We start from the raw sequence: 22,603 nt of genomic DNA, 5'->3' as shown, positions 1-22,603 counted from the left end.
ATGATACGTACGGAAAACGTATATGGCGCGGTTTTCGAATTCTCACATGATAGTAATAAGACCAATGTGAGGTCATACCCATCAGATTTTCACAAATGTCTAACTTTTCAAAGTAGGTACTTTTAAGAGTACATAATAGCAGCTGAAATAACAAATACCACTCCACATACAACCAATTTGGGCTATTTTAAAAGTCTCTTAACATAAATATAGAAACAACCAAATGATGAAACATTGATACACACACTCAGGTTAGCATTAACAGCTTGACCAGTGCAACTTCACTGGCCGTAATAAGAACCCTAGTTGAGATAACAACTTTTCCGGAATAGTTTCAACACAGACCAACCCTTTCGTTTGGTTTACAGGGGTTGGTTTGGACGCACACACAGTACATACATATACCAACATCTCCAGATTAAATTCAACAGATATCTATTATTTAGTTTGATTTTCGGGGGGTGGCGCGGACGCACACTCCCCCACACATATAAATTACGTACTCGAGTCTCCCCCATTTGGGGAGATCGCAGAGGTCAGCCAAACCAAGGTGCAATGGAAAGGCCTCACCCTGGGAGAACCGATGCTGAGAACGGCAACCTCCCGTACCAGGTAAGTATGCTAGCTTACATTTTCAACACACTACTTCTTCTGGTAGGTGGTCTCACTCAACTGAGGTGACCTCAGCGACTTATCACAGATTGTTTAGAAACTACAGGTATTAACTATCCAGTACCACCAACAAGGATTTCTGTAACAGTAACCCTTCTTATTTTGGTCCATATTATTTATGTTATTTCCTTCGAATTATCATACAGATAGATACTTTTTAAGCTGAAGCTATCTGACAGAGGCAAAATTTATATCATGTAGACGTACACCATACGTCTCTGTAGAAGTACATTATTTAACATGATACGTACGGAAAACGTATATAGCGCGGTTTTCGAATTCTCACATGATAGTAATAAGACCAATGTGAGGTCATACCCATCAGATTTTCACAAATGTCTAACTTTTCAAAGTAGGTACTTTTAAGAGTACATAATAGCAGTTGAAATAACAAATACCACTCCACATACAACCAATTTGGGCTATTTTGAAAGTCTCTTAACATAAATATAGAAACAACCAAATGATGAAACATTGATACACACACTCAGGTTAGCATTAACAGCTTGACCAGAGCAACTTCACTGCCCGTATTAAGAACACTAGTTGAGATAACAACTTTTCCGGAATAGTTTCAACACAGACCAACCCTTTCGTTTGGTTTCCAGGGGTTGGTTTGGACGCACACACAGTACATACATATACCAACATCTCCAGATTAAATTCAACAGATATCTATTATTTGGTTTGATTTTCGGGGGGTGGCGCGGACGCACACTCCCCCACACATATAAATTACGTACTCGAGTCTCCCCCATTTGGGGAGATCGCAGAGGTCAGCCAAACCAAGGTGCAATGGAAAGGCCTCACCCTGGGAGAACCGATGCTGAGAACAGCAACCTCCCGTACCAGGTAAGTATGCTAGCTTACATTTTCAACACACTACTTCTTCTGGTAGGGGGCCTCACTCAACTGAGGTGACTTCAGCGACTTATCACAGATTTTTTAGAAACTACAGGTATTAACTATCCAGTACCACCAACAAGGCTTTCTGTAACAGTAACCCTTCTTATTTTGGTCTATATTATTTACTTTATTTCCTTCGAATTATCATACAGATAGATACTTTTTAAGCTGAACCTATCTAAGAGAGGCAAAATATATATGAAGTAGACGTACACCATACGTCTATGTAGAAGTACATTATTTAATATGATACGTACGGAAAACGTATATAGCGCGGTTTTCGAATTCTCACATCATAGTAATAAGAGGTGAGGTGAGGTGAAAGTGGGTTTAACGTCGCGTCCGAGATTATTGCACTTATATAGCGACGTGCATGCACGTGTATGTGTGTGTGTGGCTGCTTGTACTAGTCCGGACTGATGCCGATTTATAGTGCTAGCTCACTGAGATACCATGCCGCAGTTTAACATGAATACCCCACTCAGACACAGTATACTGACTCCGAGCCGACCAGTCCTTGTTTTAGCCCCTTAATGCCGAGCGCCAGACAGGGTAACAACAAGTACAATCTTTTAACGTCTTTTTGTATGACGCGGCCCGGGATCGAACCCTGGACCTTCCGCTCTCCGGGCTGACGCTCTACCACAAGACCACGGAGGCGGTCGATAGTAATAAGACCAATGTGAGGTCATACCCATCAGATTTTCACAAATGTCTAACTTTTCAAAGTAGGTACTTTTAAGAGTACATAATAGCAGTTGAAATAACACATACCACTCCACATACAACCAATTTGGGCTATTTTGAAAGTCTCTTAACATAAATATAGAAACAACCAAATGATGAAACATCAAACAATAGTTATCATTGTGAATAATTCTAAGAATACCACCTCTATCACATCAGTGCCATAAATTCCTGTTTATGCTGAGAACCACACTATAAATTTTTATAAATTTTCAACAGACGTCCACTACACTGCCAATATATCCATAGTTGTGAGGGAAACCCTATCCCTTGCCAGAGGCGCCACTGCGCATGCGCAAGGCGGGAATCTAGTCACTTCTTTCAACCCATACTCTCATCAACTAGATGCAGATATTTGGGGAGGTGGGAGGGATTAATTCCTGATGTGATAGAGGTGGTATTCTTAGAATTATTCACAATGATAACTATTGTTTGATAATTCTTGTGAATACCTCACCTCTATCACATCAGTGCCAGTATACACCAGAGGGACCGGTGGGTTCTGGTATCTAGCATCCCATAGATATTTGGCTAGTGGAGTGGTAAAACCAAGGATTATATGCCAAAAGGGGTCTTAAACGGATGTGTCTAATAGTCTACTTACAAGACTTAGACGTATATAATTTTCAAGGTGTCATGTGAAGGGTATATGTATATTCCCTTGTGATACTTAGACTTTTTGTGACATCGCTTCCTGTGATGACGTCATCTGTGACGTCACTTCCGGTGATGACGTCATCTGTGACGTCACTTCCGGTGTCACTATTCTCCCGTATCACTTATGACGTGGTTTACCGTTATGCCCTTTTTGGATAGTGATATTTAACGTATCTTAACGTTTCTCCGGTGTGATGACTCCTATGACGTCACTTCCGGTGGTAATACATTAACCTTCCTATCATGTAGATTACCGTATATCACTTAATCCTTCGATCTCTGATTTCAGTGTTGACATTTGCCCTGTTTTACTAACTCAATAGCGCAGTCCAGTAACAAAGTACAACTTACCCTGAGTTCCTGAGGTACTTCTGAAATCTTCACCCCCCCCCCCCCCCCCCCCCCCCCCCCCCCCCACCCCCCCTCTCTTTTCCCTTTCCTGGAAGAGGGAGGGAACAGGTTACTTTATTTGGTAACTATCACCTGGGCGGCCACCAAAGGCCCCAGAGTGTATAGTCCATTTAGATCGGTCTGTATGTCTCGTAAGTAAAAGTTTGAAAAAGTGTTGTGGGACTTCCACTTGCAGCTGGCCACGATTTGTTCGATGGATGCAGTATTCCATGTGGCTAGGCTTGTTGCCAGTGCTCTGATTTCGTGGGGTCTGCAGCTACCCCAAATCGGAGTTGAGATTTGTGCCGTTTTATAGCTATCTGTGATAGCTGTTTTTAGCCATCCCGCTACAGTGCCCTTTGCGATGTCCTTTTCTGACGAGGGCTTGCAAGAGATAAATAGGCGTTTTCTCTGCTTTCTGTGGGGTTGAGTCGCTGTGATAAAATATCTCAAGGCTCTTATGGGGCAAAGCAATCTATCCGGGAAGTCCACACTTTTACTTAAGGCTGGAATTGTGTATTGCCGATGTCCGAGTGGGCCGAAGGTTGACGACTGGTTTTTGGCAATAAATTCAGGGAGCGATCTGAACGACACTGATTTCCATTCTTTGGTATGGGTTACAGTGGAGATGTCAATAGCGTGTAGTTCTGACACGCGAGCCGCCGTAGCCATGGCTAAGAGAAAAGCAGTTTTCTTGGAGACTGATAGTAATGTCGCACTACTCATGGGTTCATACGGTGCTTTCATCAATGCCGACAATACTATAGATAGATCCCATTTAGGAAAAGTACGTGGTACTTTTATATCTTCCAGGGCAAAAGACTTCATAAGTCGATTTAGTACTGGATGGGTACCTATAGATAGGTCATCGTGTTGTAATACTGATGACAGGGCTGATCTATATCCTTCGATAGTGCCGTGTCGTAATTTCTTGTCATTTCTGAGATGGAGCAAGAAATCGGCTACAATAGGTGTGGTTATATCTCCATGTAACTGTTTTCCTCTTCTCCATTCGACGAACTTGTCCCATCTGTTATTGTATAATGCAGATGAGGTTGGTCTCCATGAGCTAGCAACTCTTCGTGCAGCTGATTCAGAGTAACCGGCTGCTTGCATCTTATGCGAGATAACTTCCAAGCGTGAAGATGGAGGTTGTCGAGGCGGCCGTAAAATATGTCCGTCTTTGGTTGTCTCAATAGGTCGGGACGTACTGGGAGTTTCAGAGGTACTTCTAGCAGCAGTTGTAGGAGTCTCGGAAACCAAGCCCTTTTTGGCCAGGCCGGGGCTATGAGGATTATGACACAGTCCGTTTCCTCTATTTTCCTCAGTACTCTGTCTAGGAGAGCCCGTGGGGGAAATGCGTAAGCAAACATTCCGTTCCATTCCATGGAGAGCGCATCGACTTGGAGTGCTAGTGGGTCTGGTACCGGGCTGACATAGACTGGTAGTTTGTTGTTGAGACATGTGGCGAATAGATCTATGTTTGGACTGTCCCATACCTGGGTTATCCACTTGAACACCTCGGGATGTAGTGACCATTCTGTGGGTACTATCTTGTTCTTCCGGGATAGGTAATCTGCTAGTATATTTAGCTTGCCCGGAATGTGTCTTACTTCGATCTTGCAACTCACTGAGTCTACCAAGGCATATAAACGTGTAACCTCCTTCAGTAAAGGCTGAGATCTTGTGCCTCCTTGGTGCTGTATGTAAGCGACCACGGTTGAGTTGTCTGTAGCTATCTTCACTGACGAGTGGTGTAGACGATCTAGCCAAGCTGTTAATGCTAGATATATTGCTCTCATTTCTAGACAATTGATGTGCAGCTCTTTGTCTTGGGAGGACCATTTCCCTTGAATGGTGACATCGTCCATATGGGCACCCCAACCCTCTCCTGATGCATCTGTGTAGAGTTGATGTAGGGGGGTGGGGTAGTTTAGTGGAATACCTGGCATGACATTTTGACGATCTAGCCACCAAAGGAGTTCTGAGATTCGAACTTCTGGGGGTTGGATTAGTGCTTCCAGCTCTAGGTTCTTGGTGGTGTTCATCCAAATCTGCAAGGACCGCAATTGTAGCCTGCCTCTGTAGGTTAGGTCTTGGATAGATGTGAGCGTGCCTAGGCAAGACATCCACCACCTTCTCGACTTGACGGGCTGATCGAGTGCGCTCGTAATCATGTGCTGTACCCTTGCATATCTGTCCTCTGGGGGTGCGACTATGCCTTTGTCGAGAATAAATCTTGCGCCGATGTAAGTGATGGTCTGTGTGGGTACTAGCTCTGATTTTTGAGAGTGAACCAGGAAACCTAAATGTGTGAGAAGTTGGATGAGACACACTGTGTTTAGACTGAGTTGTGATTTGTCCTGATCGACCGATAGGAAATCGCCTATATATCCGTGCAGCCTTATGAGCTTCATATGGGCGAACCCAATGACGGGATTGGTGATCCTGGTGAATAACCATGGGGCGATGGAAATGCCGAATGGTAGTACTCTGAACTGGTATCTCTGACCGTTGACAGCGAATCGTAGGTATCGACGATGGCTTGGATGGATGGGGACGTGAAGATATGCGTCTTGGAGATCTATGCTTATCATCCAATCTGCTTGTCTTAGGGAATTCTTTAACTTCTTTATAGATTCCATCTGAAATGTGGGTGGTTTTTCCAGGTAATCTTTGTTCAGAGTTTTTAGGTCTATTATTAATCTCATCTCTGAAGAATTCTTCTTCGGTACCAGAAAAACTGGGGAGTAGAATCCGAGGGTGGTGTCTGACTCCTCTAGGGTGCTGATAGCTCCTTTTGTGAGTAATTCTTGTATGGCCACTTCTGCTGCGATGAGCTTGGGTCCTGATAGTTGGAATCGGGGTCCGGTAGGATGAATGACTAGTTTTGGTCGTTTTAAGAAGTGAAGTTTGTAGCCTCTTCTTATTACTTCGATTAACCATGAGTCGTCTGTGATGGTCTCCCAGTTGTCTGCGTACTGCATAAGACGGCCCCCGACAGGCCCTGGGATAGGATGAGATTTGAACTTGGGAAGTCTTGAGTCGATGTTTGTAAGGTTGGCTAGTTCGACTGGATTTGGAATAGACTTGTCCTTGGTCTTCCGTAATGCTAAATCGTTGTCCGTAGGGCAGGCGAAGTCGGTAGGATCTGGATGGGTCTGTAGATTTATGGTGAAGTCATCTCCGGAGGGGGCCCCTACGGGAACTGCCTCTTCCTCTGCCAAGTCCTTTCTGTGAAGTGGGAAGATCAACTTTGGAGCTCTTGTACCTGGGTTGATACGATCTGTTTCTCTGTGTAGAGGCTCGAAAAGAATCCCGGCTGGGCTGTTCACGTCGGGGTCCAGGACTCCGTCGCTGGGGTCGAGTAGCCGCCGGTTGTCTCTGTAACTTGGATGCTAATGAGATGGTGGATTCCTGAAATCTCTGGTTAGTTGAAGAGATAATGGCTTCCTTCACCGACTTCAGTCTACCGTTGAAAATCTGCGATGACGTAATGGGCTGTGACATCATGGATCTCTTTAAGGGGTCTGGCATCACATGATGAACTTGCTGAAGTAAGTGTCTTCTTTGCATGATCAAAAACTGCGATGACATCCATACTTGAGTTGATAGGAGGTCTTCCTGCATCTTCAGTATGTGGTCTAACGAGCTGTGGATAAATCCCGTCTTCTGACTAGTCATCTCCGTGGAAGTGTCTAAGGTAAGATCTTCGCTCTGGTTGCACGGTGGTATGACATGGCGAATACCAGCTGCTAACCAGTTGATGTAAGAACTGGTATTCATCATTTGTCTATTGACCCTATCTAAGCTCTTGATCTTGGACATATCAATGCGCATATTGGGGTTAGGTTTCTTAACCAGATCGAAGTAATCTTCATCAATGCTAGGCTGTAGTGAGAACGGATCATCATGTGTTTTGTAAGCAGATTTTATAAATACAGGCCTCAGTTTCGCACTAGGTCCCGCTGAACAATTCAATTGATTTTCAATTTTCTTGATGACGTCATCCAAATATGACGGAGGGGGAAGCGTATGGTATGGTTCGGTCCCTTTATCGGGTCCCTCATATCCTGCACGTTCAATCAAGGGTTTAACGGGTGTACAGTCCTGATCTGGTTTTAATGTGGGCATTAGTTCATAAAGTTCTGCTAAGATGTCTCTAAGGGAGTAATTGTTTGATCTAAAATCCTCCTCTATAGCAGTGTCCCCATAGCCTGAATGCTCCTGTGTAGATCGGCACCCCCTACTCTGGCTGTGCTGGGAATGGGTCGTATGGCTGAGGGTATCGTAATCCCGGCCGTCTAATTTACGACAAGCTGTGCGAGAATCACGTGGTCTATAACTGTATGGTGATGTCATATTTCCCTCGCTTTCTTCGCCCGTATAACAGGACTGTGTGGCAGTATGAGAGGGTGCACGCTTAGGATTACTATCCTGATATGCACGAGCTTTGTCAGTGCGTCTATCATAGTGGCTTGACGGTGATTGGTGCGTATTTCTATGCATACTTCGGTGTGAAGACCGTGATTCACGGTGATCCCTATGGTATGCGTGGTAGGGAGAAGATCTATGAGATTCTCGGTCTCTTAGTATAATTCTCCTACTGTCCTCATAGTCTGATTCATCGTAACCTTGCTTTACATGTCTGATGTATGAGGGTGTACTGCCATATTCAGCCTTAGATCTCTGTTTACTCTCGTGATCGATCCCTGATTGGCCAAGCCGACTTTGATTAACTGATTCTTTTAGATCTGAGATTTCTCGAGACATAGATTGCATGCGTGTGTCAATCATAACAGACATAGAATTTGTTATTCTTTCCGTGAACTCATTTACGTTAAAGGGGGAACGCGGCAGAGGGTGAAAGTCGTTAGTTTCTGTCCAAACTCGACGATCGACCGTACCAGACGTTGCCGGATGCAAGTTAGAGGTACTTTCTGATTGACCTGTAACATGCATCTGCTCCTCAACATTATAGGGAGAGTGGGATGAGCGACGTGATCTCTTCTCCTCATAAGGTGAGATGGCGCCCTCGCGCGACACTCGCTTGTCACCCACGTGATTAATTTTTGCCGCCTCGGGCTTAATCACTTGTTTTCTTGATGTAGATGCTCTAGTGACTTTCTTAAAATCGGGATTTTTGATCCATGCCTTGGAGAGCTTGTCAAATTTTTCTTTTGACAGATGCTCGCAATAACTGCACCTTGACTTCTGTGTACAGCTGCTTTTCTTGCATGCGAGACATCTAGGGTGAGGATCCCCCGGAGCTTGGTGTTGTCCACAGCCCGAACAGACAGGTGTCTGCTTATGAGATGAAGATCTCATCCCACAACACCTTTCTTAACTAATTACTTACTAGAGACTCCGATCTTCTATACCCCCGTTCTGCTTGTAGAACTGCTCTTTGCTTGTAATCTATGAAGCTTGAGATGATCTAATGCTTGTAGTGTGGAACGCAATCACGTGTTCGGATGTGCAACAAAAAAAAATTTCCTTGTTGTCATCAGGACACACAGGAAAGAAGTGACTAGATTCCCGCCTTGCGCATGCGCAGTGGCGCCTCTGGCAAGGGATAGGGTTTCCCTCACAACTATGGATATATTGGCAGTGTAGTGGACGTCTGTTGAAAATTTATAAAAATTTATAGTGTGGTTCTCAGCATAAACAGGAATTTATGGCACTGATGTGATAGAGGTGAGGTATTCACAAGAATTATTGATACACACACTCAGGTTAGCATTAACAGCTTGACCAGTGCAACTTCACTGGCCGTAATAAGAACACTAGTTGAGATAACAACTTTTCCGGAATAGTTTCAACACAGACCAACCCTTTCGTTTGGTTTCCAGGGGTTGGTTTGGACGCACACACAGTACATACATATACCAACATCTCCAGATTAAATTCAACAGATATCTATTATTTGGTTTGATTTTCGGGGGGTGGCGCGGACGCACACTCCCCCACACATATAAATTACGTACTCGAGTCTCCCCCATTTTGGGAGATCGCAGAGGTCAGCCAAACCAAGGTGCAATGGAAAGGCCTCACCCTGGGAGAACCGATGCTGAGAACGGCAACCTCCCGTACCAGGTAAGTATGCTAGCTTACATTTTCAACACACTACTTCTTCTGGTAGGGGGTCTCACTCAACTGAGGTGACTTCAGCGACTTATCACAGATTGTTTAGAAACTACAGGTATTAACTATCCAGTACCACCAACAAGGCTTTCTGTAACAGTAACCCTTCTTATTTTGGTCCATATTATTTACTTTATTTCCTTCGAATTATCATATAGATAGATACTTTTTAAGCTGAACCTATCTGAGAGAGGCAAAATTTATATCATGTAGACGTACACCATACGTCTCTGTAGAAGTACATTATTTAACATGATACGTACGGAAAACGTATATAGCGCGGTTTTCGAATTCTCACATGAAAGTAATAAGACCAATGTGAGGTCATACCCATCAGATTTTCACAAATGTCTAACTTTTCAAAGTAGGTACTTTTAAGAGTACATAATAGCAGTTGAAATAACAAATACCACTCCACATACAACCAATTTGGGCTATTTTGAAAGTCTCTTAACATAAATATAGAAACAACCAAATGATGAAACATTGATACACACACTCAGGTTAGCATTAACAGCTTGACCAGTGCAACTTCACTGGCCGTAATAAGAACACTAGTTGAGATAACAACTTTTCCGGAATAGTTTCAACACAGACCAACCCTTTCGTTTGGTTTCCAGGGGTTGGTTTGGACGCGCACAAAGAACATACATACCAACATCTCCAGATTAAATTCAAGAGATATCTATTATTTGGTTTGATTTTCGGGGGGTGGCGCGGACGCACACTCCCCCACACATATAAATTACGTACTCGAGTCTCCCCCATTTGGGGAGATCGCAGAGGTCAGCCAAACCAAGGTGCAATGGAAAGGCCTCACCCTGGGAGAACCGATGCTGAGAACGGCAACCTCCCGTACCAGGTAAGTATGCTAGCTTACATTTTCAACACACTACTTCTTCTGGTAGGGGGCCTCACTCAACTGAGGTGACTTCAGCGACTTATCACAGATTGTTTAGAAACTACAGGTATTAACTATCCAGTACCACCAACAAGGCTTTCTGTAACAGTAACCCTTCTTATTTTGGTCCACATTATTTACTTTATTTCCTTCGAATTATCATACAGATAGATACTTTTTAAGCTGAACCTATCTAAGAGAGGCAAAATTTATATCATGTAGACGTACACCATACGTCTATGTAGAAGTACATTATTTAACATGATACGTACGGAAAACGTATATAGCGCGGTTTTTGAATTCTCACATGATAGTAATAAGACCAATGTGAGGTCATACCCATCAGATTTTCACAAATGTCTAACTTTTCAAAGTAGGTACTTTCAAGAGTACATAATAGCAGTTGAAATAACAAATACCACTCCACATCCAACCAATTTGGGCTATTTTGAAAGTGTCTTAACATAAATATAGAAACAACCAATTGATGGAACATTGATACACACACTCAGGTTAGCATTTACAGCTTGACCAGTGCAATTTCACTGGCCGTAATAAGAACACTAGTTGAGATAACAACTTTTCCACTATAGTTTCAACACAGACCAACCCTTTCGTTTGGTTTCCAGGGGTTGGTTTGGACGCACACACAGTACATACATATACCAACATCTCCAAATTAAATTCAACAGATATCTATTATTTGGTTTGATTTTCGGGGGGTGGCGCGGACGCACACTCCCCCACACATATAAATTACGTACTCGAGTCTCCCCCATTTGGGGAGATCGCAGAGGTCAGCCAAACCAAGGTGCAATGGAAAGGCCTCACCCTGGGAGAACCGATGCTGAGAACGGCAACCTCCCGTACCAGGTAAGTATGCTAGCTTACATTTTCAACACACTACTTCTTCTGGTAGGGGGTCTCACTCAACTGAGGTGACTTCAGCGACTTATCACAGATTGTTTAGAAACTACAGGTATTAACTATCCAGTACCACCAACAAGGCTTTCTGTAACAGTAACCCTTCTTATTTTGGTCCACATTATTTACTTTATTTCCTTCGAATTATCATACAGATAGATACTTTTTAAGCTGAACCTATCTGAGAGAGGCAAAATTTATATCATGTAGACGTACACCATACGTCTCTGTACAAGTACATTATATAACATGATACGTACGGAAAACGTATATAGCGCGGTTTTCGAATTCTCACATGATAGTAATAAGACCAATGTGAGGTCATACCCATCAGATTTTCACAAATGTCTAACTTTTCAAAGTAGGTACTTTCAAGAGTACATAATAGCAGTTGAAATAACAAATACCACTCCACATCCAACCAATTTGGGCTATTTTGAAAGTGTCTTAACATAAATATAGAAACAACCAATTGATGAAACATTGATACACACACTCAGGTTAGCATTTACAGCTTGACCAGTGCAACTTCACTGGCCGTATAACGAACACTAATTGAGGTAACATCTTTTCCGGAATAGTTTCAACACAGACCAACCCTTTCGTTTGGTTTCCAGGGGTTGGTTTGGACGCACACAAAGTACATACATACCAACATCTCCAGCTTAAATTCAACAGATATCTATTATTTGGTTTGATTTTCGGGGGGTGGCGCGGACGCACACTCCCCCACACATATAAATTACGTACTCGAGTCTCCCCCATTTGGGGAGATCGCAGAGGTCAGCCAAACCAAGGTGCAATGGAAAGGCCTCACCCTGGGAGAACCGAAGCTGAGAACGGCAACCTCCCGTACCAGGTAAGTATGCTAGCTTACATTTTCAACACACTACTTCTTCTGGTAGGGGGTCTCACTCAACTGAGGTGACTTCAGCGACTTATCACAGATTGTTTAGAAACTACAGGTATTAACTATCCAGTACCACCAACAAGGCTTTCTGTAACAGTAACCCTTCTTATTTTGGTCCATATTATTTACGTTATTTCCTTCGAATTATCATACAGATAGATACTTTTTAAGCTGAACCTATCCGAGAGAGGCAAAATTTATATCATGTAGACGTACACCATACGTCTCTGTAGAAGTACATTATTTAACATGATACGTACGGAAAACGTATATAGCGCGGTTTTTTGAATTCTCACATGATAGTAATAAGACCAATGTGAGGTCATACCCATCAGATTTTCACAAATGTCTAACTTTTCAAAGTAGGTACTTTCAAGAGTACATAATAGCAGTTGAAATAACAAATACCACTCCACATCCAACCAATTTGGGCTATTTTGAAAGTGTCTTAACATAAATATAGAAACAACCAATTGATGAAACATTGATACACACACTCAGGTTAGAATTTACAGCTTGACCAGTGCAACTTCACTGGCCGTAATAAGAACACTAGTTGAGATAACAACTTTTCCAATATAGTTTACACACAGACCAACCCTTTCGTTTGGTTTCCAGGGGTTGGTTTGGACGCACACACAGTACATACATACATACATACCAACATCTCCAGATTAAATTCAAGAGATATCTATTATTTGATTTGATTTTCAGGGGGTGGCGCGGACGCACACTCCCCCACACATATAAATTACGTACTCGAGTCTCCCCCATTTGGGGAGATCGCAGAGGTCAGCCAAACCAAGGTGCAATGGAAAGGCCTCACCCTGGGAGAACCGATGCTGAGAACGACAACCTCCCGTAACAGGTAAGTATGCTAGCTTACATTTTCAACACACTACTTCTTCTGGTAGGGGGCCTCACTCAACTGAGGTGACTTCAGCGACTTATCACAGATTGTTTAGAAACTACAGGTATTAACTATCCAGTACCACCAACAAGGCTTTCTGTAACAGTAACCCTTCTTATTTTGGTCTATATTATTTACTTTATTTCCTTCGAATTATCATACAGATAGATACTTTTTAAGCTGAACCTATCTGAGAGAGGCAAAATTTATATCATGTAGACGTACACCATACGTCTCTGTACAAGTACATTATATAACATGATACGTACGGAAAACGTATATAGCGCGGTTTTTGAATTCTCACATGATAGTAATAAGACCAATGTGAGATCATACCCATCAGATTTTCACAAATGTCTAACTTTTTAAAGTAGGTACTTTTAAGAGTACATAATAGCAGTTGAAATATCAAATAACACTCCACATACAACCAATTTCGGCTATTTTGAAAGTGTCTTAACATAAATATAGAAACAACCAAATGATGAAACATTGATACACACACTCAGGTTAGCATTAACAGCTTGACCAGTGCAACTTCACTGGCCGTATAACGAACACTAATTGAGATAACATCTTTTCCGGAATAGTTTCAACACAGACCAACCCTTTCGTTTGGTTTCCAGGGGTTGGTTTGGACGCACACACAGTACATACATATACCAACATCTCCAGATTAAATTCAACAGATATCTATTATTTGGTTTGATTTTCGGGGGGTGGCGCGGACGCACACTCCCCCACACATATAAATAACGTACTCGAGTCTCCCCCATTTGGGGAGATCGAAGAGGTCAGCCAAACCAAGGTGCAATGGAAAGGCCTCACCCTGGGAGAACCGATGCTGAGAACGGCAACCTCCCGTACCAGGTAAGTATGCTAGCTTACATTTTCAATACACTACTTCTTCTGGTAGGGGGCCTCACTCAACTGAGGTGACTTCAGCGACTTATCACAGATTGTTTAGAAACTACAGGTATTAACTATCCAGTACCACCAACAAGGCTTTCTGTAACAGTAACCCTTCTTATTTTGGTCCATATTATTTACTTTATTTCCTTCGAATTATCATACAGATAGATACTTTTTAAGCTGAAGCTATCTGACAGAGGCAAAATTTATATCATGTAGACGTACACCATACGTCTCTGTACAAGTACATTATATAACATGATACGTACGGAAAACGTATATAGCGCGGTTTTCGAATTCTCACATGATAGTAATAAGACCAATGTGAGGTCATACCCATCAGATTTTCACAAATGTCTAACTTTTCAAAGTAGGTACTTTCAAGAGTACATAATAGCAGTTGAAATAACAAATACCACTCCACATCCAACCAATTTGGGCTATTTTGAAAGTGTCTTAACATAAATATAGAAACAACCAATTGATGAAACATTGATACACACACTCAGGTTAGCATTAACAGCTTGACCAGTGCAACTTCACTGGCCGTATAACGAACACTAATTGAGATAACATCTTTTCCGGAATAGTTTCAACACAGACCAACCCTTTCGTTTGGTTTCCAGGGGTTGGTTTGGACGCACACACAGTACATACATATACCAACATCTCCAAATTAAATTCAACAGATATCTATTATTTGGTTTGATTTTCGGGGGGTGGCGCGGACGCACACTCCCCCACACATATAAATTACGTACTCGAGTCTCCCCCATTTGGGGAGATCGAAGAGGTCAGCCAAACCAAGGTGCAATGGAAAGGCCTCACCCTGGGAGAACCGATGCTGAGAACGGCAACCTCCCGTACCAGGTAAGTATGCTAGCTTACATTTTCAATACACTACTTCTTCTGGTAGGGGGTCTCACTCAACTGAGGTGACTTCAGCGACTTATCACAGGATGTTTAGAAACTACAGGTATTAACTATCCAGTACCACCAACAAGGCTTTCTGTAACAGTAACCCTTCTTATTTTGGTCCATATTATTTACGTTATTTCCTTCGAATTATCATACAGATAGATACTTTTTAAGCTGAACCTATCTGAGAGAGGCAAAATTTATATCATGTAGACGTACACCATACGTCTCTGTACAAGTACATTATTTAACATGATACGTACGGAAAACGTATATGGCGCGGTTTTCGAATTCTCACATGATAGTAATAAGACCAATGTGAGGTCATACCCATCAAATTTTCACAAATGTCTAACTTTTTAAAGTAGGTACTTTTAAGAGTACATAATAGCAGTTGAAATATCAAATACCACTCCACATACAACCAATTTGGGCTATTTTGAAAGTGTCTTAACATAAATATAGAAACAACCAATTGATGAAACATTGATACACACACTCAGGTTAGCATTAACAGCTTGACCAGTGCAACTTCACTGGCCGTATAACGAACACTAATTGAGATAACATCTTTTCCAATATAGTTTCAACACAGACCAACCCTTTCGTTTGGTTTCCAGGGGTTGGTTTGGACGCACACACAGTACATACATATACCAACATCTCCAAATTAAATTCAACAGATATCTATTATTTGGTTTGATTTTCGGGGGGTGGCGCGGACGCACACTCCCCCACACATATAAATAACGTACTCGAGTCTCCCCCATTTGGGGAGATCGCAGAGGTCAGCCAAACCAAGGTGCAATGGAAAGGCCTCACCCTGGGAGAACCGATGCTGAGAACGGCAACCTCCCGTACCAGGTAAGTATGCTAGCTTACATTTTCAATACACTACTTCTTCTGGTAGGGGGCCTCACTCAACTGAGGTGACTTCAGCGACTTATCACAGATTGTTTAGAAACTACAGGTATTAACTATCCAGTACCACCAACAAGGCTTTCTGTAACAGTAACCCTTCTTATTTTGGTCCATATTATTTACGTTATTTCCTTCGAATTATCATACAGATAGATACTTTTTAAGCTGAACCTATCTGAGAGAGGCAAAATTTATATCATGTAGACGTACACCATACGTCTCTGTACAAGTACATTATATAACATGATACGTACGGAAAACGTATATAGCGCGGTTTTCGAATTCTCACATGATAGTAATAAGACCAATGTGAGGTCATACCCATCAGATTTTCACAAATGTCTAACTTTTCAAAGTAGGTACTTTCAAGAGTACATAATAGCAGTTGAAATAACAAATACCACTCCACATCCAACCAATTTGGGCTATTTTGAAAGTGTCTTAACATAAATATAGAAACAACCAATTGATGAAACATTGATACACACACTCAGGTTAGCATTAACAGCTTGACCAGTGCAACTTCACTGGCCGTATAACGAACACTAATTGAGATAACATCTTTTCCGGAATAGTTTCAACACAGACCAACCCTTTCGTTTGGTTTCCAGGGGTTGGTTTGGACGCACACACAGTACATACATATACCAACATCTCCAAATTAAATTCAACAGATATCTATTATTTGGTTTGATTTTCGGGGGGTGGCGCGGACGCACACTCCCCCACACATATAAATTACGTACTCGAGTCTCCCCCATTTGGGGAGATCGAAGAGGTCAGCCAAACCAAGGTGCAATGGAAAGGCCTCACCCTGGGAGAACCGATGCTGAGAACGGCAACCTCCCGTACCAGGTAAGTATGCTAGCTTACATTTTCAATACACTACTTCTTCTGGTAGGGGGTCTCACTCAACTGAGGTGACTTCTGCGACTTATCACAGAATGTTTAGAAACTACAGGTATTAACTATCCAGTACCACCAACAAGGCTTTCTGTAACAGTAACCCTTCTTATTTTGGTCCATATTATTTACTTTATTTCCTTCGAATTATCATACAGATAGATACTTTTTAAGCTGAACCTATCTGAGAGAGGCAAAATTTATATCATGTAGACGTACACCATACGTCTCTGTACAAGTACATTATTTAACATGATACGTACGGAAAACGTATATGGCGCGGTTTTCGAATTCTCACATGATAGTAATAAGACCAATGTGAGGTCATACCCATCAAATTTTCACAAATGTCTAACTTTTTAAAGTAGGTACTTTTAAGAGTACATAATAGCAGTTGAAATATCAAATACCACTCCACATACAACCAATTTGGGCTATTTTGAAAGTGTCTTAACATAAATATAGAAACAACCAATTGATGAAACATTGATACACACACTCAGGTTAGCATTAACAGCTTGACCAGTGCAACTTCACTGGCCGTATAACGAACACTAATTGAGATAACATCTTTTCCAATATAGTTTCAACACAGACCAACCCTTTCGTTTGGTTTCCAGGGGTTGGTTTGGACGCACACACAGTACATACATATACCAACATCTCCAAATTAAATTCAACAGATATCTATTATTTGGTTTGATTTTCGGGGGGTGGCGCGGATGCACACTCCCCCACACATATAAATTACGTACTCGAGTCTCCCCCATTTGGGGAGATCGCAGAGGTCAGCCAAACCAAGGTGCAATGGAAAGGCCTCACCCTGGGAGAACCGATGCTGAGAACGGCAACCTCCCGTACCAGGTAAGTATGCTAGCTTACATTTTCAATACACTACTTCTTCTGGTAGGGGGTCTCACTCAACTGAGGTGACTTCAGCGACTTATCACAGATTGTTTAGAAACTACAGGTATTAACTATCCAGTACCACCAACAAGGCTTTCTGTAACAGTAACCCTTCTTATTTTGGTCCATATTATTTACTTTATTTCCTTCGAATTATCATACAGATAGATACTTTTTAAGCTGAACCTATCTGAGAGAGGCAAAATTTATATCATGTAGACGTACACCATACGTCTCTGTAGAAGTACATTATATAACATGATACGTACGGAAAACGTATATAGCGCGGTTTTCGAATTCTCACATGATAGTAATAAGACCAATGTGAGGTCATACCCATCAGATTTTCACAAATGTCTAACTTTTCAAAGTAGGTACTTTTAAGAGTACATAATAGCAGTTGAAATAACAAATACCACTCCACATCCAACCAATTTGGGCTATTTTGAAAGTCTCTTAACATAAATATAGAAACAACCAATTGATGAAACATTGATACACACACTCAGGTTAGAATTTACAGCTTGACCAGTGCAACTTCACTGGCCGTAATAAGAACACTAGTTGAGATAACAACTTTTCCAGAATAGTTTCAACACAGACCAACCCTTTCGTTTGGTTTCCAGGGGTTGGTTTGGACGCACACACAGTACATACATAGCAACATCTCCAGATTAAATTCAACAGATATCTATTATTTGGTTTGATTTTCGGGGGGTGGCGCAGACGCACACTCCCCCACACATATAAATTACGTACTCGAGTCTCCCCCATTTGGGGAGATCGAAGAGGTCAGCCAAACCAAGGTGCAATGGAAAGGCCTCACCCTGGGAGAACCGATGCTGAGAACGGCAACCTCCCGTACCAGGTAAGTATGCTAGCTTACATTTTCAACACACTACTTCTTCTGGTAGGGGGTCTCACTCAACTGAGGTGACTTCAGCGACTTATCACAGATTGTTTAGAAACTACAGGTATTAACTATCCAGTACCACCAACAAGGCTTTCTGTAACAGTAACCCTTCTTATTTTGGTCCATATTATTTACTTTATTTCCTTCGAATTATCATACAGATAGATACTTTTTAAGCTGAACCTATCTGAGAGAGGCAAAATTTATATCATGTAGACGTACACCATACGTCTCTGTAGAAGTACATTATTTAACATGATACGTACGGAAAACGTATATGGCGCGGTTTTCGAATTCTCACATGATAGTAATAAGACCAATGTGAGGTCATACCCATCAGATTTTCACAAATGTCTAACTTTTCAAAGTAGGTACTTTCAAGAGTACATAATAGCAGTTGAAATAACAAATACCACTCCACATCCAACCAATTTGGGCTATTTTGAAAGTGTCTTAACATAAATATAGAAACAACCAATTGATGAAACATTGATACACACACTCAGGTTAGAATTTACAGCTTGACCAGTGCAACTTCACTGGCCGTAATAAGAACACTAGTTGAGATAACAACTTTTCCAATATAGTTTCAACAGAGACCAATCCTTTCGTTTGGTTTCCACGGGTTGGTTTGGACGCACACACAGTACATACATACATACCAACATCTCCAGATTAAATTCAAGAGATATCTATTATTTGATTTGATTTTCAGGGGGTGGCGCGGACGCACACTCCCCCACACATATAAATTACGTACTCGAGTCTCCCCCATTTGGGGAGATCGCAGAGGTCAGCCAAACCAAGGTGCAATGGAAAGGCCTCACCCTGGGAGAACCGATGCTGAGAACGGCAACCTCCCGTACCAGGTAAGTATGCTAGCTTACATTTTCAATACACTACTTCTTCTGGTAGGGGGTCTCACTCAACTGAGGTGACTTCAGCGACTTATCACAGATTGTTTAGAAACTACAGGTATTAACTATCCAGTACCACCAACAAGGCTTTCTGTAACAGTAACCCTTCTTATTTTGGTCCATATTATTTACTTTATTTCCTTCGAATTATCATACAGATAGATACTTTTTAAGCTGAACCTATCTGAGAGAGGCAAAATTTATATCATGTAGACGTACACCATACGTCTCTGTAGAAGTACATTATATAACATGATACGTACGGAAAACGTATATAGCGCGGTTTTCGAATTCTCACATGATAGTAATAAGACCAATGTGAGGTCATACCCATCAGATTTTCACAAATGTCTAACTTTTCAAAGTAGGTACTTTTAAGAGTACATAATAGCAGTTGAAATAACAAATACCACTCCACATCCAACCAATTTGGGCTATTTTGAAAGTCTCTTAACATAAATATAGAAACAACCAATTGATGAAACATTGATACACACACTCAGGTTAGAATTTACAGCTTGACCAGTGCAACTTCACTGGCCGTAATAAGAACACTAGTTGAGATAACAACTTTTCCAGAATAGTTTCAACACAGACCAACCCTTTCGTTTGGTTTCCAGGGGTTGGTTTGGACGCACACACAGTACATACATAGCAACATCTCCAGATTAAATTCAACAGATATCTATTATTTGGTTTGATTTTCGGGGGGTGGCGCAGACGCACACTCCCCCACACATATAAATTACGTACTCGAGTCTCCCCCATTTGGGGAGATCGAAGAGGTCAGCCAAACCAAGGTGCAATGGAAAGGCCTCACCCTGGGAGAACCGATGCTGAGAACGGCAACCTCCCGTACCAGGTAAGTATGCTAGCTTACATTTTCAACACACTACTTCTTCTGGTAGGGGGTCTCACTCAACTGAGGTGACTTCAGCGACTTATCACAGATTGTTTAGAAACTACAGGTATTAACTATCCAGTACCACCAACAAGGCTTTCTGTAACAGTAACCCTTCTTATTTTGGTCCATATTATTTACTTTATTTCCTTCGAATTATCATACAGATAGATACTTTTTAAGCTGAACCTATCTGAGAGAGGCAAAATTTATATCATGTAGACGTACACCATACGTCTCTGTAGAAGTACATTATTTAACATGATACGTACGGAAAACGTATATGGCGCGGTTTTCGAATTCTCACATGATAGTAATAAGACCAATGTGAGGTCATACCCATCAGATTTTCACAAATGTCTAACTTTTCAAAGTAGGTACTTTCAAGAGTACATAATAGCAGTTGAAATAACAAATACCACTCCACATCCAACCAATTTGGGCTATTTTGAAAGTGTCTTAACATAAATATAGAAACAACCAATTGATGAAACATTGATACACACACTCAGGTTAGAATTTACAGCTTGACCAGTGCAACTTCACTGGCCGTAATAAGAACACTAGTTGAGATAACAACTTTTCCAATATAGTTTCAACAGAGACCAATCCTTTCGTTTGGTTTCCACGGGTTGGTTTGGACGCACACACAGTACATACATACATACCAACATCTCCAGATTAAATTCAAGAGATATCTATTATTTGATTTGATTTTCAGGGGGTGGCGCGGACGCACACTCCCCCACACATATAAATTACGTACTCGAGTCTCCCCCATTTGGGGAGATCGCAGAGGTCAGCCAAACCAAGGTGCAATGGAAAGGCCTCACCCTGGGAGAACCGATGCTGAGAACGGCAACCTCCCGTACCAGGTAAGTATGCTAGCTTACATTTTCAATACACTACTTCTTCTGGTAGGGGGTCTCACTCAACTGAGGTGACTTCAGCGACTTATCACAGATTGTTTAGAAACTACAGGTATTAACTATCCAGTACCACCAACAAGGATTTCTGTAACAGTAACCCTTCTTATTTTGGTCCATATTATTTACGTTATTTCCTTCGAATTATCATACAGATAGATACTTTTTAAGCTGAACCTATCTGACAGAGGCAAAATTTATATCATGTAGACGTACACCATACGTCTCTGTAGAAGTACATTATTTAACATGATACGTACGGAAAACGTATATGGCGCGGTTTTCGAATTCTCACATGATAGTAATAAGACCAATGTGAGGTCATACCCATCAGATTTTCACAAATGTCTAACTTTTCAAAGTAGGTACTTTTAAGAGTACATAATAGCAGCTGAAATAACAAATACCACTCCACATACAACCAATTTGGGCTATTTTAAAAGTCTCTTAACATAAATATAGAAACAACCAAATGATGAAACATTGATACACACACTCAGGTTAGCATTAACAGCTTGACCAGTGCAACTTCACTGGCCGTAATAAGAACACTAGTTGAGATAACAACTTTTCCGGAATAGTTTCAACACAGACCAACCCTTTCGTTTGGTTTACAGGGGTTGGTTTGGACGCACACACAGTACATACATATACCAACATCTCCAGATTAAATTCAACAGATATCTATTATTTGGTTTGATTTTCGGGGGGTGGCGCGGACGCACACTCCCCCACACATATAAATTACGTACTCGAGTCTCCCCCATTTGGGGAGATCGCAGAGGTCAGCCAAACCAAGGTGCAATGGAAAGGCCTCACCCTGGGAGAACCGATGCTGAGAACGGCAACCTCCCGTACCAGGTAAGTATGCTAGCTTACATTTTCAATACACTACTTCTTCTGGTAGGGGGTCTCACTCAACTGAGGTGACTTCAGCGACTTATCACAGATTGTTTAGAAACTACAGGTATTAACTATCCAGTACCACCAACAAGGCTTTCTGTAACAGTAACCCTTCTTATTTTGGTCCATATTATTTACTTTATTTCCTTCGGATTATCATACAGATAGATACTTTTTAAGCTGAACCTATCTGAGAGAGGCAAAATTTATATCATGTAGACGTACACCATACGTCTCTGTAGAAGTACATTATATAACATGATACGTACGGAAAACGTATATGGCGCGGTTTTCGAATTCTCACATGATAGTAATAAGACCA

The 22,603-nt window shown here is 41.6% G+C and overlaps 1 protein-coding gene and 17 non-coding genes across 18 annotated transcripts; all 18 read right to left on the bottom strand.

The window, feature by feature from the left end:
• Positions 1-455: 455 nt before the first annotated feature.
• On the bottom strand, positions 456-620 carry LOC124133475. The gene has a single exon (XR_006860919.2). It is a non-coding gene; the product is annotated as a U1 spliceosomal RNA (small nuclear RNA).
• A 747-nt stretch (positions 621-1,367) lies between these two features.
• LOC124133476 lies at positions 1,368-1,532 on the bottom strand. The gene has a single exon (XR_006860920.2). It is a non-coding gene; the product is annotated as a U1 spliceosomal RNA (small nuclear RNA).
• Positions 1,533-4,349: 2,817 nt separating this feature from the next.
• Positions 4,350-8,620, bottom strand: LOC125382941. The gene is made up of 3 exons (XM_048401310.1): positions 8,579-8,620; positions 6,976-7,263; positions 4,350-6,770 (listed from the first exon to the last, which is right to left on the bottom strand). Exons 1-3 carry the CDS (start codon positions 8,618-8,620, stop codon positions 4,350-4,352), a joined length of 2,751 nt encoding a protein of 916 aa, XP_048257267.1.
• A 691-nt stretch (positions 8,621-9,311) lies between these two features.
• On the bottom strand, positions 9,312-9,476 carry LOC125382979. Its single transcript, XR_007222634.1, has one exon. It is a non-coding gene; the product is annotated as a U1 spliceosomal RNA (small nuclear RNA).
• A 745-nt stretch (positions 9,477-10,221) lies between these two features.
• Positions 10,222-10,386, bottom strand: LOC125383001. The gene has a single exon (XR_007222655.1). It is a non-coding gene; the product is annotated as a U1 spliceosomal RNA (small nuclear RNA).
• A 747-nt stretch (positions 10,387-11,133) lies between these two features.
• Positions 11,134-11,298, bottom strand: LOC125383000. Its single transcript, XR_007222654.1, has one exon. It is a non-coding gene; the product is annotated as a U1 spliceosomal RNA (small nuclear RNA).
• A 745-nt stretch (positions 11,299-12,043) lies between these two features.
• LOC124133499 lies at positions 12,044-12,208 on the bottom strand. The gene has a single exon (XR_006860941.2). It is a non-coding gene; the product is annotated as a U1 spliceosomal RNA (small nuclear RNA).
• Positions 12,209-12,962: 754 nt separating this feature from the next.
• Positions 12,963-13,127, bottom strand: LOC124133500. Its single transcript, XR_006860942.2, has one exon. It is a non-coding gene; the product is annotated as a U1 spliceosomal RNA (small nuclear RNA).
• Positions 13,128-13,874: 747 nt separating this feature from the next.
• On the bottom strand, positions 13,875-14,039 carry LOC124133502. Its single transcript, XR_006860944.2, has one exon. It is a non-coding gene; the product is annotated as a U1 spliceosomal RNA (small nuclear RNA).
• Positions 14,040-14,786: 747 nt separating this feature from the next.
• Positions 14,787-14,951, bottom strand: LOC124133508. The gene has a single exon (XR_006860950.2). It is a non-coding gene; the product is annotated as a U1 spliceosomal RNA (small nuclear RNA).
• Positions 14,952-15,698: 747 nt separating this feature from the next.
• Positions 15,699-15,863, bottom strand: LOC124133505. Its single transcript, XR_006860947.2, has one exon. It is a non-coding gene; the product is annotated as a U1 spliceosomal RNA (small nuclear RNA).
• Positions 15,864-16,610: 747 nt separating this feature from the next.
• Positions 16,611-16,775, bottom strand: LOC125382980. Its single transcript, XR_007222635.1, has one exon. It is a non-coding gene; the product is annotated as a U1 spliceosomal RNA (small nuclear RNA).
• Positions 16,776-17,522: 747 nt separating this feature from the next.
• On the bottom strand, positions 17,523-17,687 carry LOC125382988. Its single transcript, XR_007222643.1, has one exon. It is a non-coding gene; the product is annotated as a U1 spliceosomal RNA (small nuclear RNA).
• A 745-nt stretch (positions 17,688-18,432) lies between these two features.
• On the bottom strand, positions 18,433-18,597 carry LOC125382985. The gene has a single exon (XR_007222640.1). It is a non-coding gene; the product is annotated as a U1 spliceosomal RNA (small nuclear RNA).
• A 749-nt stretch (positions 18,598-19,346) lies between these two features.
• LOC125382972 lies at positions 19,347-19,511 on the bottom strand. Its single transcript, XR_007222627.1, has one exon. It is a non-coding gene; the product is annotated as a U1 spliceosomal RNA (small nuclear RNA).
• A 745-nt stretch (positions 19,512-20,256) lies between these two features.
• Positions 20,257-20,421, bottom strand: LOC125382984. Its single transcript, XR_007222639.1, has one exon. It is a non-coding gene; the product is annotated as a U1 spliceosomal RNA (small nuclear RNA).
• A 749-nt stretch (positions 20,422-21,170) lies between these two features.
• Positions 21,171-21,335, bottom strand: LOC125382971. The gene has a single exon (XR_007222626.1). It is a non-coding gene; the product is annotated as a U1 spliceosomal RNA (small nuclear RNA).
• A 747-nt stretch (positions 21,336-22,082) lies between these two features.
• On the bottom strand, positions 22,083-22,247 carry LOC125382999. Its single transcript, XR_007222653.1, has one exon. It is a non-coding gene; the product is annotated as a U1 spliceosomal RNA (small nuclear RNA).
• Between the last annotated feature and the right edge of the window lie 356 nt (positions 22,248-22,603).

The sequence above is a fragment of the Haliotis rufescens genome, unplaced genomic scaffold, assembly GCF_023055435.1.
Source record: "Haliotis rufescens isolate VD_foot unplaced genomic scaffold, xgHalRufe1.0.p SCAF_21, whole genome shotgun sequence".
NCBI classification, from domain to species: domain Eukaryota; kingdom Metazoa; phylum Mollusca; class Gastropoda; order Lepetellida; family Haliotidae; genus Haliotis; species Haliotis rufescens.
The sequence above is the reverse complement of the archived record's forward strand: the minus strand, read 5'-3'. Positions and strand labels throughout refer to the sequence as shown.